Here is a 20,218-nt window from a genome sequence, read left to right as displayed (position 1 = left end):
AATATTTGTTTGTTATGACGACCAGGTTGTACCAATTTGTATACCTTTTTCCTGTTATAACGGATAAATTACATTACGACATCTTGTACGTGTAATTTATAATTTTAGATAGAGAAATATAGGCTTTCTTTTTTTATTCAAGCGCACCAAACATTTATTAATATATTAATAAAATCTTATTGAAGAAATACATATTTTTGGTAGTTAAAGCATTTTATAAACGTTCGAAGTTTATATTATTATAAAAATATGTTTATGGTTATATTTGAAGAATCTGTTGTAATATGCTACTTTATTGTTTCTAAATAACCTGAGGGATTGGAACCTAAGGCTAGTCCTGTATATTTATTGTTCCTAAATAAACTGAGAAACAGGAATTTAAGACTAGTGCCATACATTTATTATTTCTAAATAGGGCGGGAAGCAGAGAATAAATTAAGTCTAGTCCTATACATTTATTGTTTATAAACAAGCATAGAAAAAGGAACTTGAGTCTAGTTCTAAACGTTTATTGTTTATAAATAAGTTGAGAAGGAGAAACTTGGATTTAGAACTATAAAGCTAAAAGTTCCAAAAATTCAAGAAGAGGAAATATGAGGCAAATATATATATATATTATTTTATCTTTTCAAATCTTGCCGGGCGTAGCTTAGTGTTTTTGTGTTGGAGTTTGAATCCGAGGACTGGTAGCTCTCGTTCTGTTGTCGAAAAACGCAGTCTGCAGTTTAAGGTTGTGAGTGCTCTGTGAGACTGACGGTCAAATTCTACTATTGAATTGGAGAAGAATAGCCGAGAGCTTGTGTTGCTGTTGTTAATGGTCACCTTCATCTCAACCCTTAGTTCAAAATTATGGACGGCACATGCTCGTAAGTGGGTTGGTATATGTTAGATGCTTTTTACGTAACAAACTTCAGCCCTCGCAAAATGAAAGTTTGGAGTCATCCCAACATTTGAGTGTTATTCTTCTATAAAACGTTGTTTCTAGTTGGGAGACTATACAGTTATAGCTTAACTATAGCATCGTAACACAATAAATGCTATAAACGATATTTGTAATCAAACACGTTTTTCTTCTAATATTTTTGATAGATTTTTTTAGTCACTAGCGCTTATAGTACTTCACTTAACACTAAACACCTTATTTTAAAGTCAATAATGTCTTTGTCACGTTTTGATATAGTTTTATAAATATAAAAACTGGATTAGTATTATAGTCAGTAAACAGTGAAAATGACTTTTCTGACTATAAACCCAATGTTGAAATTAAGAATTTTCATTCGAGGCTTTGAAGACCGAAAGCTTAAATGTTGCTCCTTTGAAACTGTGTTGATAGTACTATCTACCTACCTTTAAAAAGTTTATTAACTACTTGGATTTAAATAGTTATTATTTTGTGCACTAGATGGCAAAAACGTTGACTAACTGACTAAGATGGCGTCTCTATCAGACAGCGCGGTATCAATGGCTATTTATGTATTGATGAGCCTGGTTCTTGTTTCTCTTTCTTCCAATTCATCAGTTGTAACTCATAAACTACAGTGTGCCTATTTACTGTTTCCACACTAAACATTTCGCTACTCCCTAAGACGTGTCTTTTCAACACAGATCCCGAAATGATGATTATAATAAGATTGTTTAATATTGCCCAATACGCACATCAATTAATAGATGGCGCTAGCTGCGACTAATCGTTAAAAAAAGTGAGGATTAAAAAGGTCCAGTAACTAGCAATAAAAGCTTTTATTCTAAAACTGTTGAGATGGAAAAAAATCAGAAAGTAGAGAGCATTTCAAATGGGAGGAAAACATGCATTACATCAAATAACTTATATGTGTACCAATCCTGTAAATAGATGAATGCAGGAATAGGTAATGCAGGTTCTACTTCCATCCAAAATTCTCTTGAGTTTTTGACTGGTCCGGCATGGCCAGGTTGGTTAAGGCGTTCGACTCGTAATCTGAGGGTCGCAGGTTCAAATTCTCGTCGCACCAAACCTGCTTGCCCTTTCACCCGTGGGGGGCGTTACAACGTGAAGGTCAATCCCACTATTCATTGGTAAAAGAGTTGGCGATGGGTGGTGATGACTAGCTGCCTTCCCTTTAGTCTTACACTGCTAAATTAGGGATGGGTAGGGCAGATAGTTCTCGTGTAGCTTTGCGCGAAATTCAAAAACAAACAAACAAGTTTCTGATTTTACATCTTAACAATTTTAGAATAATTTTTGTTGTTGTTGGTAGCATAATAATATTAACACGATGAAATATCAAAGTGGTTTAGACAAAGACAGAATGTGAAGTTTTTCTTTCTAGCTTAAAATATAAAATAATAATCAGCTGACATGCTAAAACTTACATTTCACAACAAAGATTTTGCTTCTTGAACACTGTTGGGTGTTCCTTATAGATTTTTGGCTGCTGATCACAAAAATCACATCCAAATTTGTCCATCACGTACCGTTTAATCAAAATCTTCAGTTTCACCAGGACATTGCTACAATGGAAAAAGGATATCAGGGCAACTGGAATCTGTCAATACTTGCTGACTACTGTTGGACACTGCAACGTGATGCACCGGACATTGAATACAAATGAAAATCAGTAGTAAAACACTTTTAATTATGTAGAACTTAATAACGTATTAGAAACATAAACGCAATTAAATACGTTATTGCTGGTAAACAGTTAACTGTCTATTTCTCAGAGTTTCTACGTGATGAAGCGAAACCAAAACTATATTTGTGCATACCCACCAGGTACCTGTCACAATCAGCAAAAACATTTCAGGAAGCAAAACTCTTCACAAAAAATTGTTGTGCAGTGCTATTGTAGTATTATTGTGTTACAATGGACTATAACTGTTCACACTTTTTCAAAGAGACGATTTGTTTTCTTTTATAGCAATGCTACTCAACAGGAACCCTGAAGTTTAGCGTTGTAAGTCTTTAAACGTACCGTTGATCTTGTGGGGTTCAATGGCACAGTGGCATGTCGACAGACTCCCACCATTAGTAACCGGGTTTTGATATAATTCAAATAAAATGTTATTTGAGTAAAATGTGTAAAACTGGATAGTTAACAGGATTATACTAATAACGGTATATCCTTTAAATATTTTGCACAATTATTGTTGCAATCATAACAAAATAACATTGTTACATTTTAGATCTGAGCTTACAACGACATCTTTATAGCATTGTAATATTTTAGATCTGAACTTATAACCACATCTGTATAACATTGTAATATTTTAGATACCAGAGCTTATAACGACATCTGTGTAACATTGTAATATTTCAGAGTTGAACTTATAATAAAGCATCGTAATATTTTCACTTGATCTTGAGACGATAATATAGCTAAAATCCAGGGTTCAATTCATTGCAGTGGACAAAGCAAAGAGTCGATTGTGGCTTTATTATACACCTGACCTTGTATAGCTGTATCGTATTTTAATATTTTACAAATGACCTGTAATTACACAGGTATAATATTTTAATATTTTAGGCCTAACCTTGTAACCTTAACTATACAGCATTAAAATTGTTTCAAATTACATTTAACCATAATTGTATGGTATCTTAATATTTAACATTTGACCTGTTCATAATTGTACAGTTTTGTAATGTATTTTCATTTTATGTTGTGTCTATAACTATTTTAGTATTTTAACATTTCACACCTGATGTTGTAAAAATGAATATAATATAGAAAACAAACCAACTAAACGCTCATTTAATGTAACTACAGTGACACGTTTAACACTTGAGTGCAAAACTATATAGCTTTGTGTAGTTACGTAAAAATGTTGTTAAAATACTCGGGTTGCTTTTTTACACTATTTCGACTTTAGAAATGTACTGTGTTGTTAATGCATTAACCTTCTCTTATCTATAAAATATGGTAATGCCTATTAATGTTCGAGTAATGTTCACGGTTAACACTGATGCATTTTTCTTATGTTCAATCACAGATATAATATGTTACGTGCTTTATTATGCTGTTTTGGGACATAACGAACAACAAATTTTGATACGTCTCTACTTACTAAGTTATATACAAAGACTATTATAAAAAATACAGAAGTTTTTTTGTGTTACTTCTAATAGTGTTTATTTTCTTTTAAAATACCAACTGTATTTAAACACGTCATATAAGTGTGTACAGCATGCATAATTAACAAAACAGTTTCGTTTTTATTTGTATTTTAAAGAAGTTTTATTTATTTTTACTTAAGCTCAAAGTTACACAATGAGCTATCTGTGCTGTGTTAACCACTGGTACGAAAAGGCAAATTTTAACGTTATATGTACATAAACGCTGCGCTGTGGCATTTAAGAAATTATATTAAATGATTACAACAAAATTTTAATATACACACGCGTGAGTATTGACAGACTGAGTTAAAAAGCACAAAGAAATGTAAGGTTTCACATTAATCTATATATCAGTTGACTTATTTTCGAGTTAAAAAACAAACAAATTAAAACCACAAGCTGGAGAATCTGTCTTCTAGACGGAAATTATGAAAATTCATGATTAAAGAAAGATTATCTTACGATATGAAAAGTTGTATCCCTTACATGTGCTTCTTAAGATTGCAAAACTTAAAATTTGTATGTATTTCCCCATGAATCTAATGAACAATCATATCAATTTTGGTGGAGCTCCATTTAGATGCTGAGAAGTAATTACATGGACATAAAACAGACAGTACTATCATATTTATATTGATTTGTTTAGTTGGTATACATGTTTTTATGAGTTTTGTTTTTTTAGTTTACATTATCCACAAGTGGACGAATAACGTAAAGAAACTGTAAAAAACAGGTTATAGATTTCTTTTTTACGTATAAGGTATTCCATAGTATATTTCACGTTGGCGTATAAAAGACAAGAACTTTGGTAATAAATACTACATGCTCTATTTCTGTATTTAGCAGTTTACATTTGATATATTCAGCGGGAACGGCGGCGCTTTATTGACTAAACCATCATGCCAAAGACCTCAAAGTTCAGGCATAGCTGTCTCTTATTTTGAACTGCTGGCCAGAAGGATTGTTTGTTTTGAGTTTTGCGTAAAGCGCTACACGAGAGCTATCTGCGCTAGTCGTCCCTAATTTAGCAATGTAAGAGGGAAGGCAGCCAGTCATTACCACATGCTGCCAACTCTTGGGCTGTTCTTTTATCAACGAATAGTGGGATTGACTGAAAGGTTATAATATCCCCACGGCTGAAAGGGCGATCATGTTTGGTGTCACGAGAATTCGAAACCGTGACCCTCAGATTATGAGTAGAGCGCCCTAACCACCTAGGCATGTCGGACAACCAGAAGGAAGGCAACCAGTCTGCAGTACTCACCGCCTACACAAATAACCTTTCCGCTTATAAATTTTTACACCGTATCCAGAGCTGAAAGTGTTGAGCGGGTGCATCGGCATATCGGACCTCGAACTTTAGATTTTACGATAAGAAGCTTGGCACATAATTATTAGTCCACGTCCGGCACGTGTCCTGTATGGCCCGATGGCCCATTTCTAATTATTAGTCTATGTTGTTGTTTTGAATTAAGCGCAAAGCTACCAATGGGCTGTCTGTGCTGTGCCCACCACGGGTATCAAAACCTGGTTTTTAGCGTTGTAAGTCCACAGACATACCGATGAGCCATTGGGGTGTGCCACGGCTGACCAATGCACGTGCTCATAAAAGTGAGTGGGTGTTAGTTTTCATTCAGACGGTAAGGTAATAATGTATTTAAACAACGCTTTGTTTTAACGGTTCACACATTATTTTGTTTGAAGTAATAACAACATTGCAATTAAGTGAACATCATATGAGTAAATATGTTCTTCATATGCGCAAGTACCGTACATCATTACGAAGGAGATGTATTTTATATGATGTCACTGGAAGCCAACATTATCATGTAGGGTTACCTAAGCCTTGCATTTTGTACAGATGCGAACTAAGAAAAATACAGTAGGGTAAAAGCTCATTATTCGAATGCTTTGGGGTAGATAATCACATAATTTTATTCGTCGCTAACATCAATTTAACTTACATTTATTTACTGGTGTAAAATTCTGTTTCTTTATTATACTAGGCCTATGTCTATCTTATTGCCATCTTAGGTAATTAAGTGAAAGAATAAAACGAATTGACATATTACTCTTTAAGTTTTGATTTTTCGATTCGTGAATATTTTATTTAGTTCCTTTCTAAAAATGTTTCCGTAAAAGCTCAACATAAGCTATTGCGAAAAATCATCACGTTAGATTATATTTATTAAACCTTAACGAGAGGTGCAGCCTAAAATTGTTAATACCGATACAATTGGACAACTTCAGAGGAACGTTGAAATAATCTGCAGTTTACGTGATTTTTACCAAAACGATCAGTAATATTTTAAAGAACTATAGAGGCATTTGTTGTTGTGTGTACAATGTAATTTTTGATATAATTTTATTTTGCATTTATTGTTGCAAGGCCTACTTTATTTGAATTCACCTTGTACTGTACAAATGAAATTCACATATCATACAGCTCAAGTCAACGTAACTTACGAAATAACTTTAACTCAAATTTCCCGTGAAAATTCTACAATTATTAAGATCTTTCTTGGCATTCATATAAGAACAACTTATTATTGTTCAGGCAGTGTTTTTCTCTCGTTCATAATAATTTATCACCATTAACATATTCAAACTAGATGGCCCTATTATTATCAACATTAAAAACAAACACGGAAAAACTAATTACATTTTTAAAGGATTTCTTAATCAGGAGTAATTTTTAACAATTTTGAAACCAAATTGAATATTTTCTAATCACCGCACATTTAAATCAAAATTGAAATATATAAAAAGAGATAATAAAAGTCAGTCATATTATGCATTTTGTATATGGACTTTCTTGTTTTTATTATTCTTTTCAACGCGATTTACTCAAGAAGCTTGGTCGCTTACCAAAGAAAGATGGTCGTTTTCTTTGCCTAAAAAGTCCAGAAAAACGACTGCTTTCAGTAGTAATAGTTTCTTTGTCGTCCTTAACAACGAAATCCATGTCTTTATTTTCTTCAAGAGCTCCCTTAACAACTGGGATTGTAACAATGATCTTTGGAGTATCAGTGGATGATGTGGAGGAGACTCTACCATTCTCAACCTCTCCTTCTTCCTCATTCTGGTGTCCAAATCTTCTACGATCACCTAGCAAAAACAGCAAAGAAGGTGTTTTTGAGTTTCGTTTACGGTTCAGAAAACTTAACCGAGCACTAGAGGATTCAGTAGTAGACGTGTCTTCGGTTTTTTCTGTAGAACTGGGATTTGAGTTTCTTCTATTTCCATAATGCCTGGAACTTCCAAAATGTCGATTGGTCGTCCAGCGAGAAGATTCAGTCGTAGTTGTACTTTCTTTTCGTTTTCTTCGAGATCGTCATCATTGAAATTGCCGAAGTGATTTCTTCTGAAAGACGATCGAAATTGATTTCTTTTGTAATAACTGCTTCCAGCGCGTGTCTGATCTCTTCTAGTTGTAGTTTCTTCAGTGGTTATGAAATCAGTTGTAGTTGTTGTAGATAATGTTGGCCGTCTTGGATAATAAGATATTGGTTGCCGTATTCTTGTATTAAATCCACGCCGAGAGCCAAAAGTCAGCCGTTGGCTCCTTTCTGTGGTGGTAGGTTTTTCAGTTCTAGTTGTTACTTCAGTAGTTGTGATAAAAGGTGCTACTGTTGATTTTGTTTTTGCTTGAACGACAATTAATTCATTTATGTTTTCAAGTTGTTTCCCTCTGTTTAACTTATTATTTTCTGAGATATTTGATATTGGTGAAGGAATACTTCCCGAGAAGCTGGGACCGGCACCTCTGGAACTAGAAGATTCTTCATCATTATTGATTCTCCTACTTGGTAATTCTATCTGACCATCTGTTTGATGGTTTGCTAAATTTGGTGGAATAGGAAACTTGGGAACATTGTTTCCATAGCGGTAACTACTAGAGAGAGTGAAGTTGTCAGATATAGAGACTGATACAGAAGGATCCGTATCCGTTTTAAGGACTCCAGTTACTGCTGCATATTGAGCAGAGGTCTGGTAAGGTAAGTTTAGAGGCTTTGAAGTCGAGAATCTGCTATGATCTTTGAAGGCATTGTTTGTCGCGTTTTGTGGGATGCTAAGTCTTCTATTACTATTTTCTGGCTTGTCTTTGGCATTGCTATCTCGAAAATGATCATATGATTCAAGATTTGGAATATCGTCAAAGCTCAGAGTAGGGTTAGTTTTGTTTCCTATCTCATCCTCATAATAATAATAATAATAAATAACGTAGTCATCCTTGTTATTGGCTTTGTCTTTAGCGATAGGATTTTTGTCATATTCAATTTCTGAGGCTTGTATTTTCTGGATCACAGACTGTACAGATGGTTGCACAAATCTAGTCTTTTCTGGTTCTTGATGGACTGATTTAGTAGAATGAGAAGTAGAAAACGAGATACCTTGCGACTCAGATCGCTGTTGACCTGCAGGTGATGTCGAACTTGAGCCTTGAGAAGTATTCGTGACTACTGGTTGGCCATTAATGTAAATTACTTGTTGGCTGACACTAGGTTGAGGGTCAGAGGACTGAAATTGTGATTGTGGCACGTACTGATATTGTTGTTGCTGTTTTTGAGTGTTGAGTTGAGATTCAGTGTTACTCTGTTGGGAAAGGATAGGAGGCTGATACTGTGGGCCGTTTCTTATTTGACTAAGTAGTTGAAATGGCGGTTGATACTGTTGGTCCTGAGATCGAAGAGGAGGAGATTGAACATTATTATGTATGTGGTATCGAACCTCAGGCGGTAAGTGCCAATTCTGTGGTTGAGGTGGCAAAGGGAGCTCATAATGAGGTTTATGAAGCTGCTGAGGGTATTTTGAAATCTGAAATCGATCTGAATTTTGATCCTGTTGCTTTGGATTTTCATCCGATTTTATGTACACTTGAATGTTCTTCAGAAGTGGCTCTTGACGTTTTTGTCGTGATGCATGTGAACGAGTTACTAATAAAAGCGACACCACCATAAGTAACGACCTGTTAAAAAATAAACATGTTTCAGTGTCAGACCCAACCAATGAAACGTAAATATACTCTATTTCAAAATCTACGTAAGATAGAGACTGACCTTTATCTAAATCTTGCAATGGTCGTAACTATATAACTCATCGACATTAACTAACAGTTAATAAATTCGTGCAGCTAAAAGTTTAATTAATATTTTATTTATATTCCACTTCATGATTAATCACACACGTAAAAAATAGATATATGCATATACATTGTGAAATGTGAATGTAATTGTAAGTTGAGTTACGCCACCTTGAAAGAAATTTCTGTATCACATCTAGACTTATTTCTTGGTAAAGCATGTAAAACTATACAAACACACTCGAATGTTCTGTTGCTCTCTTTTTTTCCTCTCAGTTACTTATTTCTTATATTTGGACACTTGACTCGCAGTCTTCCTTCCTTTGTCATAAACTGCCACATAAATGTTTTCTTATAAACAAGGATTGCTGCAAGTAGTTCGTGCTATCAGGTTTCTGAAACAGTTCATTCAACGAGGCCAACCAGTGGCACAGCGGTAAGTTTGAAGGCTTACAACGCAAAAAATCAGGTTTCGATACCCGTGGTGTAGTTAATTTCGTGCTTAACTACAAATGAATAAACAAACCAATTATTCAACGAGAAAAAAGTGTGAAATATGTATATATTTTAAAATATGCTACAATTGTTCGTTTTCTTAGGCTTAGTAGTTGAGAAAACAAAACAAAACCGGTTCCAGTGGGAGAACCATTCACGCGTTCTCTATAATTCTAAGGAGAACTTGAGCTTCATTAACAGAACGTTGCATTTATCTTAAGGGTTAAAAATTTAACCAAATAGACTGAAGGTAAAGCTATAGAATAAGAAAAAAATCAAAGTCATATGACAAAGAAATTCTTGGATTTTCCAGTTTCTAGTTCTGAAATGTTAAACAAGATTGCTCGCCCTCCCAGCCGTGGGGGTGTATAATGTGACGGTCAATCCCACTATTCGTTAGTAAAGAGTAGCCCAAGAGTTGGCGGTGGGTGGTGATGATTCTAGTCTTACACTGTTTCAGATAGTCGAGTAGCTGAAATTTCCAAACAAACAAAACAAAATTAAACAAGATATTCGTGGTGTACGGGTTTGATACTAGATATACTGAAGTTAAATAATCTTGTTAATTTCGAATCTCACTGTTCACTCTACTCTTGAAATGAACCATTCGATTGCTAGTGATTTAAATGTTGTTTATAGTTAAGCACGACGTTACACAAAGGGCTATCTGGGTTCCGCCCACCACGGGTATCGAAACAGTTTCTAGCGATGTAAGTCTTTAGACATCCGAATGTGCCACTGGGGGCGCTCTTGAATTAAATCTACAATTAATCTTAAAATCAATATTTTTTTATTACTCTTAAATTTGGTCTTTTGCGATATTAACTCCTTTCATTACTTTAATTGTAAAGTGTAAATATATGAATAGACTTGTTGACGTAACTAGTGCTGCATGCATAGCTCTCAAAACAACCAAATACAAGCCTGATGTAAAATATCTATCATCGTTGGTGCAGCTTTTGTTTGTTTTTGTCTTTTGAATTTCGCGCAAAGCTACACAAGAGCTATCTGTAATAGGTGTCCCTAATTTAATAATGTAAGACTGGAGGGAAGGCAGCTAGTCATCACCATTCAACGCCAACTTTTGGGCTACTCTTTTACCAACGAATAGTGGGATTTACCGTAACATTATAACACCCGCACGGGTAAGAGGATATTTCGTGCGATGGAGATTCGAACCCACGAATTACGAGTGTCTTAACTACCTGGCCAATGTATATTTTAACCATAACTTTTGGCTACAATACACAACATGTTTGCTTCACACTAATACCCAAGTTCTTTTGTACCATTTTGTTAGATAATATGAAACTTTCGCATAACCTTCCGAGTGCTTGACAAGACTAATTAAATTATGATTTAAGTTAACTTGTAAACTTCATCTTTTATGTTAAGTGAATTTTTTATTACTTAGATGAATTTTTTTACTCCATATTGTGAAGGGAAGGGGAGATCTACCTTTAGAGGTAAAACGCAACCCAATCACAAAGTAATAATTTTAATTTATAAAAAGGGTTATATTTTGAACCTTTGTTTTAACTAAAATGTCATTTTTGATAAAAAAGGTAGATTTTACAGCCATATGTTTTTCACGATACTCACTTTATTGGTGAAAATTACATTCAAAGTTAAGGTAACCATCTTGCTCTATAAAGTGGCATGCCCACTGGGGTGACGTAGGACAGACCTCTGTTTGAGAGATATTCCTCACGAGTAGCCTTTCATTTGATATATCATAACTAAATATCTTCAGATTTTAAAATTATCTCCACGTTATGACTTTCGTTGACATGAAAATGTTATTTTTTTCTGCCCCAAGATTTAGCCTTTTCTTCTTCTATCATAATAAAAAATCTTAGAAATGGTGCTGTCCTTATGCTGTTTTAATGGTACGATATTCTCATTAATCTTGGTGTGGTTCTCTGATAACAGGACCGGTTTGTTCTTACTCCAATTCTAAATGTGTTGAGATTTTGAAAGAAACATTATTATTTTCTCATTAATTTAATATACTTTATTAGAATGGCAATTACATAGCAGTTTTAGCTTATTACATTAAATTAATAAGACTATAATTCTCCTAAACTGTAAGATATTATTTTTATTACTGTCAAATATATCGATAACATAAAGGGTATGAAATGGTAACTTAGTGCATTGTAATCATAATCCGTTTTGTTTTATAACAATGCATGTTCTTAGTTAGACCAGTATAGAAAATTAGCAACATTATTTACTGGGTTAACTTTTAATCCTGTCCTGTATAGATAGTTTGCTCTGCTCAGACGTTTTTGGTAACAGTTAGATGACGAAGAAATCTGTACGTTTTGTATGATATTTAAGTTTACTTAAAATTTAATTTTTGCGAGGTTATGTAGCAGACATTAACATTTTAATTATTGCACAGTGATAGAGTAATCAGCGAACTACCAACGGTTTCTTGCGGAACGTGACACAACCGACCTATATTCGAACTTTGCCCTCGTTTTTCCAATTATTACAACTGAGCTACAAGTATTAGTATGCTTGGGTATACACTATTTTCAGTTTTTCTCATTAGTACTTCCCAGCTTAATAAAGTCTACCATTTGGTCACGCTTCCTTAGTTAAAATTATGTTTACACAAACACGATCATAAACCATATTAATAACGAGCCATAATATCGGAGTTTCTCATCATACACCAGTGGCGTATTTAGGTATGGTCTAGACGGGGGCTTAGCCTTAGGGTTCATGGTCTTAATGAGGACCATTGATAATTTTATTCTATGTAAAATTCCATGAGACGTAGGGCTCACAAAAATTATTAGTTGACGGACCTACACAACCTTAATCTGCCATTGTCACACACACAAGAAGCAGCGTGTTCAGTCCAATAACACCTATTGTTCTTGAGGTTTGTGGTGATGTTATTAGGCCGTTTCTCACAACTAGTTCGTGACGTAATAATAAACCTGAACAATTACAATTGTGTCGACCGCTTTACCTTTTACTGTACAAACAAGACATATGTGTAAACTTAAGGCTTCTTTAAACAAAGGTCACTGACTTCAAATAGCTTTTACAAATGAAAACCAGAAATAAACTTTACCTTTAAAGATGTCAAATAACAATTTAGTGTTAGAAAAAGTCCTCAATACAAAGAAACAACAACCGTATTTCGTTTCACTTGTGTCGAAATGAAAACGACTCAACAATGTTTACAAAGAATTTTTGTTTTTGCTGAGACCTCGTATTTAGTACAATTTATTTCCTATGGAGGTCAATTACAGAAGTAAACAGAAAGCTTACGAGTGTAATTGAACAGCTGTTATTTGACTTGATAGAATACGTCTTTCTTTTTTTTTTGTAATGATATTAAATTAACTTAGAAGTATAAACCTATATATGAGGTGGATTTTAACGAAAACACGAACTTTCGGTTGTGACTACAAAATGTTAGGATGAATTCGTAAGAACGTGACTTTGTTTCGTTTTTCTACATTAATGAATTTTGCCAAATCCTGGCTTTTATAGAAATCGACTCCTTCGTCTACCCTAGTAACAACCAACTAATATTACTAGCCCTCGTCACAGTTTATTGCTTAAAGTGGGTAAATATTACATAAAAACGATTGCTTCAATATGCTTTTAGCCTGTGCAAAAAACTTAGGATTAGTATACGTGTAAAACTTTGTAATTTCAAAATATTGTAGATCATATATTTCTAATTAATAAAACACCAGTGTGCAGCACCTTGCAATGATAACAATAATAAAACTGAGAATATCTAAACGTTAAAACATTCGTGTGACTTGACCGTTCACGTTATCTCCAGGATGTGACGTCATATTTAATGTTATTTTGCACTATCCAACTTTTCACTAAGTAGAAGTCTCGATTCAGGTTAAAAAATAAATTAGATTTTTTGCTTCCCTTTTAATATATTGTTTTCATTTTTCAACTCAAAGAGGTCTATCTCTATTCTGTTATCCTGCGGGGAATCTTTAGCGCTGTAAATCCGTAACTTATCGTTGATCTATTGGGATTTCGCGTTAGTATCAACGTCCATATACAACATTATTAAAAAAAATAAAACCCACTCTGGCGAGGCATTTATAATTATACCGTTTCTATGGATTAGAAGGCACACGTCTTCCTTCCTAACTCGTCCCCCGTTGGTGCAGCGGTAAGTCTACAGATTTATAACTCTAAATTCAGTGGCTCGATTGCCCTCGGTGGACTCAGCAGATAGTCCTATGGGGCTTTGCTATAAGAAAACACACAAACACACACACATTCTTCCTAACCTACCTTGCTACAGATACAAGATGTACGATACACACACCATTCTTCCAAATCTACCTTGCTACAGATATAAGATGTACAATACACACACCATTCTTCCTAACCTACCTTGCTACAGATACAAGATGTACGATACACACACCATTCTTCCCAACCTACCTTGCTACAGATAAAAGATGTACGATACACACACCATTCTTCCTAACCTACCTTGGTACAGATATAAGATGTACAATACACACACCATTCTTCCTAACCTACCTTGCTACAGATACAAGATGTACGATACACACACCATTCTTCCAAATCTACCTTGCTACAGATATAAGATGTACGATACACACACCATTCTTCCTAACCTACCTTGCTACAGATATAAGTTGTACGACACACACACCATTCTTCCAAATCTACCTTGCTACAGATACAAGATGTACGATACGCACACCATTCTTCCTAACCTACCTTGTTACAGATATAAGATGTACGATACACACACCATTCTTCCGAACCTACCTTGGTACAGATATAAGATGTACAATACACACACCATTCTTCCTAACCTACCTTGGTACAGATATAAGATGTACAATACACACACCATTCTTCCTAACCTACCTTGCTACAGATAAAAGATGTACAATACACACACCATTCTTCCTAACCTACCTTGTTACAGATATAAGATGTACAATACACACACCATTCTTCCTAACCTACCTTGGTACAGATATAAGATGTACAATACACACACCATTCTTCCTAACCTACCTTGTTACAGATATAAGATGTACAATACACACACCATTCTTCCTAACCTACCTTGCTACAGATATAAGATGTACAATACACACACCATTCTTCCTAACCTACCTTGCTACAGATATAAGATGTACGACACACACACCATTCTTCCTAACCTACCTTGCTACAGATATAAGATGTACGACACACACACCATTCTTCCCAACCTAACTTGCTACAGATAAAAGATGTACGATACACACACCATTCTTCCTAACCTACCTTGGTACAGATATAAGATGTACGTCTCTTTTCTTATTGCTTTTTCTTATAAATCTGAAGGTACATATTTACATATTTACTTTTTGACTCGCATTTTTCTACGTACTCATATCTCTCTTTGAAATCCTTTTACTGTGAATAAGAAGGCGCTTGTCTCTCTTTAACTTATATTTATTTATACATCTAGAAATCCATGTCTTTCTCCAAGTGACCTTTTTCTAATGGTCTGAAAGTATGTATATTATTCTGATTAACTTTTTTTTTAATACGGATCTTATGGCTTAACTCCCTTTCTCTGACTCACTTTTTTATGAATTTGAAGATACACGCCTCCTCTCTGTTTCAGCTTTATCTGTAAGTCTGATACTTTATGTTATTTTCTTGTTTATACGTTGCCTTCAGATCTGAAAGTGTTGTCTCCTTTGACTCATTTTTTATCTACTGGTCTTAAAGCGCGTGTCTCTGCTGACACGCTTTTATCTTCAGATCTGGAAGCATACGACTCTGTATGATTCTCGTTTTTAACGGAAAAAGAGAATATTTAAACCTACTGATGAATCTGTGGACAGACGTAAATAAAGTTTTAGTTATTAGGAGATAGCTACCTTGAAAGTAGAAAAATATGATGATAGACGCTTACAATCAAACATCATTAACATTAGACGGGGACATGGCATGGCTTGGTAGTTAAGACGCTCGACTCGCTTAGAGTCGCGGGCTCAAATCCGTTGCTCGAGTATATTCGCTCTTTCAGCTGTGGGGACATCATAACGTTACTGCCAATCTCACTATTTGTTGATAAAAGAATAGATAAAGAGTTGGCTGTGAGTGGTGTTGAATAGCTAATTTATGTCTAGTCGATGATCCCAAAATTAGGGACGACTAGTGTAGTTAACCCTGATGTAACTTAACGCCGGGCCTGACTCTCCCTGGTAAAAGCTCACACTAGTTTCAAAGTAAGATAAAAACATTTAAAAAGGGCATTGCGTGTAAAATGTTGTTGTATTAGTCTTACAAGTGATTGAAGTGTGTTGATTGAAAATACTGAGCTGTTCGTCAAGTGTAAGATTAAGTTTAATGTATTTTGATGTTAAAGTGTGTTTCAGACTTTAACTTACGTGTGTAAGTAAATAAATCACGACTTGATACGTTAAATTAAAGCGTAACAGGAAAACAAAAAATGTATACGCTATACCGCAGAAGAGTTGCTGTAAATATAGATTGTCCAGTTGAATACATACGTCACTGAAGTTAACTTTATTTCAAATAAAATTTTATCATAAATTCGTTGTTTTTTTTTTTTTCAAAATTTCGCGCTGATCTACTCGAGAAGTATCCGTGATAGCTTATTCTAATTTAGAAATGATAGACAAGAGCAACTTGTCCAAATCCCCACCGCCAACTCTTTACCAACGAATAGTGGGATTGACTGTGACATTATTTTTTGTGATTAACTTTGTAAAGTGTAATTACATGAATAGACTCACTGGTGAAACGAGTGATGCATGCATAGCTCGCAAAACAACCAAATACAAGTCTCATATAAAATATCTGTCATCGTTGGTATACATTTTTTTTTAATTTCGTGCAAAGCTACACCAGGGCTATCTGCGCTAGCCGTCCCTAATTTAACACTAAGACTAGTGCTAGTAATCACCACCAACCGACAACTCTTGGGCTACTCTTTTACCAACGAATAGTGGGATTGACCGTCACATTATAACGTCCCCACGGCTGAAAGTGCGAGCATGTTTGGTGTAACGAGGATTCGAACCCACGACCCTCGCATTACGAGTCGCGTACTTTAACCACCCGGCCACGCCGGGCCTGTTGATGCAGCACCAAAAGTCTTACTAAGATTAAAATATGGTTATTTTCCTCTCGTTGGCTTTTTGATTTGTTTATGTTGCATAATATGAACTAAAGCGTATCATTTCACAAAATGCTTTCTGTTAATAGTAAAACAAACGTTAATAAGTAAGAAGTCTCCTTCTTTTTCTTTAAAAAAAGGTCATTATTGTTGCCACTAATTCATTAATGTTATTTCTTGTGAATTACTGTAGTTATTAATACCATGTAATTCCTAAAGCTGTTTCATTTAAGATAATTCATAATAATAATAAATGATAATGTGCTGCTAAATACTACCATGGGCACGCGAGTGAATTTTTACAAGATTATCGCCTATTTGGGTGTGTGTGTGTTTTCTTATAGCAAAGCCACGTCGGGCTATCTGCTGAGTCCACCGAGGGGAATCGAACCCTGATTTTAACGTTGTAAATCCGTAGATTACTGCTGTACTAGAGAGGGAATCACCTATTTGGAAACACACAAAAAGGTTCGCCATCCCTGTTAACTAAGTTATAACTTCAAAAACACCCTCAAAAGAAGATTTTGAGGAGTTAGCTATATAACTTGAGTGCATGCTTGTTTGAAGTTCAGCACAAAACTACACTATGGGTTGTCTGTGCTCTACCCACCACGGGTATCGAAACCTGGATTTTAGCGTTATAAGTCCGCAGGAATGCCGCTGTGCCAGGGAGGGGGGGGATAACTTGACTGCAAGAAACTAATTCGATACTCAAAGTTGCTGCACAAGATATGATGAATATATATATATTATAGTATTTATTTATGGTTTTCTCGTTTGTTAGTGGTAAGCACAGAGATACACAATAGGCTATCTGTGCTGAGCCACCCCGTGACTCAGCAGCAAGTCGAAAGGAATATAACGCTAAGAACCAAGTTTTATACTCGTAATAGACACAGCACAGATAGCCTGTAGTGTAGTTTTGCGCTTATCAATAAACAAACGATACTTTTTTATTATTTAGAATAATACCTAATTACCCGTGTTTACAAGTCGGCGCATTTTTTTTGCAGAAGTTTTCTAATGTGAAGTCTACAGACTGAATTACCTTGTCCTGTATTTTTATAATTATATATTGCTATTGGCTGAAGAGCAACGATATTCATCACTATTTATTTATAAAACCATTAAAATATTAACGACACATGCCACCGACAAGAGCTTTATGTTCGATTTTCATTTCGCGCAAAGCTAAAAGAGGGCTGGTTATCCGCGCTAGTCATCACTACCCACCGTCGACTCTTGGGTTACTTTTTACAAACGAATAGTGAGATTAATCATAACTTTTAAACGACTCCACCGCTGAAAAGGCGAGCATGTTTGATGTGACCGGGATTCGAACCCGCGACCCTCAGATTACGAGTCAAGTGCCTTAACCACCTGGCCGTACCCGGCCCACACGTTGTCATACCACACAATTTCTTGCTATTTAAGTTCGTTTCATTTTGTGGTTCGTTTCATTTTACCGTTTGTGCACAAAACATTATTGATAATTAGAATGTATTAGCACATAAAAGGGCTAATTTATAGTCTGACATTGTTTGGCTATACGAGCCACTTCACAGGGGTAATTTTACGGGGGACTGTACTTTTTTGTAATTCTTGCTTGCAATTTTTTTTATAGAGTACTTTTATACATGCTTCAGTTACAGAAATTGTCCCCTAACTTTTAAGCCCAGAGTTACGTCACTGAGCTGCCATATGTCAAATTAGTTTTTCCACTTTTATGTCCAAATACCTGGATGGCCCAGCATGGCCAAGCGTGTTAAGGCGTGCGACTCGTAATCCGAGGGTCGCGGGTTCACATCCCCGTCGCACCAAACATGCTCGCCCTTTCAGCCGTGGGGGCGTTGTAATGTGACGGTCAATCCAACTATTCGTTGGCAAAAGAGTAGCTCAAAAGTTGGCGGTGGGTGGTGACGACTAGCTGCCTTCCCTCTAATCTTACACCGCTAAATTAGGGACGGCTAGCGCAGATAGCCCTCGAGTAGCTTTGCGCGAAATTAAAAAAAAACAAGGAAACAAAATAAATACCTGGAAATTATAATATTACAATAAATATTTTAACCTCGTTCCATTTCTCACAATGATTTTATTGTAATAAAACTCTTAAAGACACAAATGTTGATGCGTGCAATTTATTTATTATGTTTCTCATCTGGGTTAAGAAACAATATATAGATATTAAAGCTGAAATATCTAATAGACTTATTATTTTAAAAGTTAGTTTGTTTTAGGATTTTTTCATGAAACAATCATTGAGTATTAGATTGACTCAATAAAATGTTTACAAAACAAAAATGGCATAAGAAGTCTGCCTTTCATTTGCAAATAAATACAATTATGTCTCATGTATATAAAGTGCTATCGATAGACTAGGTTAGTATTTTTATGTTTTTCGACTGTATAGCTGAGCGTTATTGAAAAATTCGTTATTAAATTTCTATGAAATGAACTGTTCGTATTTACCTGAACCACATCATTTCCAAGTCTGGGCGCAGATTAATTAGATTAAAACGTAACTCTCTCTTCTATATTTCGACACAAGGTAAACTTTGATTTTGAGTTTCAAGTTTCTGACCTGTTAATCTTAGGCTTGGATACGATATGCTAGCTAAATAGAAGGGAAACTAGCAAAAGAAGCTGGGGATGAACTGTCTGTTCTTTAGGACCAATAGCTTAAATGTTGATGACGTATACAAGTAGCGTGTTTTATATAGGGTACTAGCTTGACCTTGTTCTGTCCTCGGATGTCACAGGTATGAATGTAGAATCATGCGCCTCAGATGCTGGCTTGATCTTGCTAGTTACTGTCAAAGTTGGTCATTTAGTACATGTTTTTGGTCAGTGTTATTATTGAGTTAATTATTGCAATAATCAAACGCCTAATGAGAAGTGATCTGTAATCATCTGACAATAGATTTGCAAAGCGAATGAAGAAACGTGTGAAACTTACATCTCCTTTGCGGATGTTACTAGATGGCTAACTTACAGGTGACTTAACCAATCAGAGGGCGGTTTCTTGGTTCAAAAAGATAAGTTTCGTTAGATCATAATTCGCAAGGGCCGACTCGAGCAATAAAAGGTCTGGCGCTACTGACATAGTTTTGGGACGTTCACTTTACCTCAGGGCAGCCGACTGCACTAGTGGCATAATTTAAAAATGTGGTCGATTACAGAGGACAATTGTCATGGTTACGCTTCTTGTTTGAATGGTTACTTCGTAAATCTTATGATTGAACGAATTTTAATTAGGCTGACGTTTTTTTTTGTTTATTTCACACGATTTTATCACTTTGATTTATCCACTTTTCGAAATAATAAATTCTAGAAATGAACATGTTTAAAATTCACATATTTTCGA

General features: G+C 35.1%; 1 protein-coding gene and 1 long non-coding RNA gene across 4 annotated transcripts in view; one reads left to right on the top strand and one right to left on the bottom strand.

Moving 5' to 3' along the window:
* Positions 1-20,218, top strand: part of LOC143246440 (uncharacterized) — a 50,455-nt gene that overhangs the window by 7,584 nt on the left and 22,653 nt on the right. The window contains exon 1 of one of the 3 annotated variants that reach the window (XR_013025970.1): positions 680-874. The exons of 1 other annotated variant lie outside the window; for it this stretch is intronic. This is a non-coding gene — a long non-coding RNA (uncharacterized LOC143246440). Of the gene's footprint in view, positions 1-679; positions 875-20,218 lie in introns of those variants that run through there. One more of the 3 variants, XR_013025966.1, reaches the window with a different exon arrangement.
* On the bottom strand, positions 6,372-19,525 carry LOC143246435 (uncharacterized). The gene is made up of 2 exons (XM_076493147.1): positions 19,324-19,525; positions 6,372-9,062 (listed from the first exon to the last, which is right to left on the bottom strand). Exons 1-2 carry the CDS (start codon positions 19,335-19,337, stop codon positions 7,256-7,258), a joined length of 1,821 nt encoding a protein of 606 aa, XP_076349262.1. The 5' UTR covers positions 19,338-19,525; the 3' UTR covers positions 6,372-7,255.

Source organism: Tachypleus tridentatus, chromosome 3 (genome assembly GCF_004210375.1).
Source record: "Tachypleus tridentatus isolate NWPU-2018 chromosome 3, ASM421037v1, whole genome shotgun sequence".
NCBI classification, from domain to species: Eukaryota; Metazoa; Arthropoda; class Merostomata; order Xiphosura; family Limulidae; genus Tachypleus; species Tachypleus tridentatus.
This window is presented reverse-complemented; position numbering and strand designations above follow the sequence as displayed.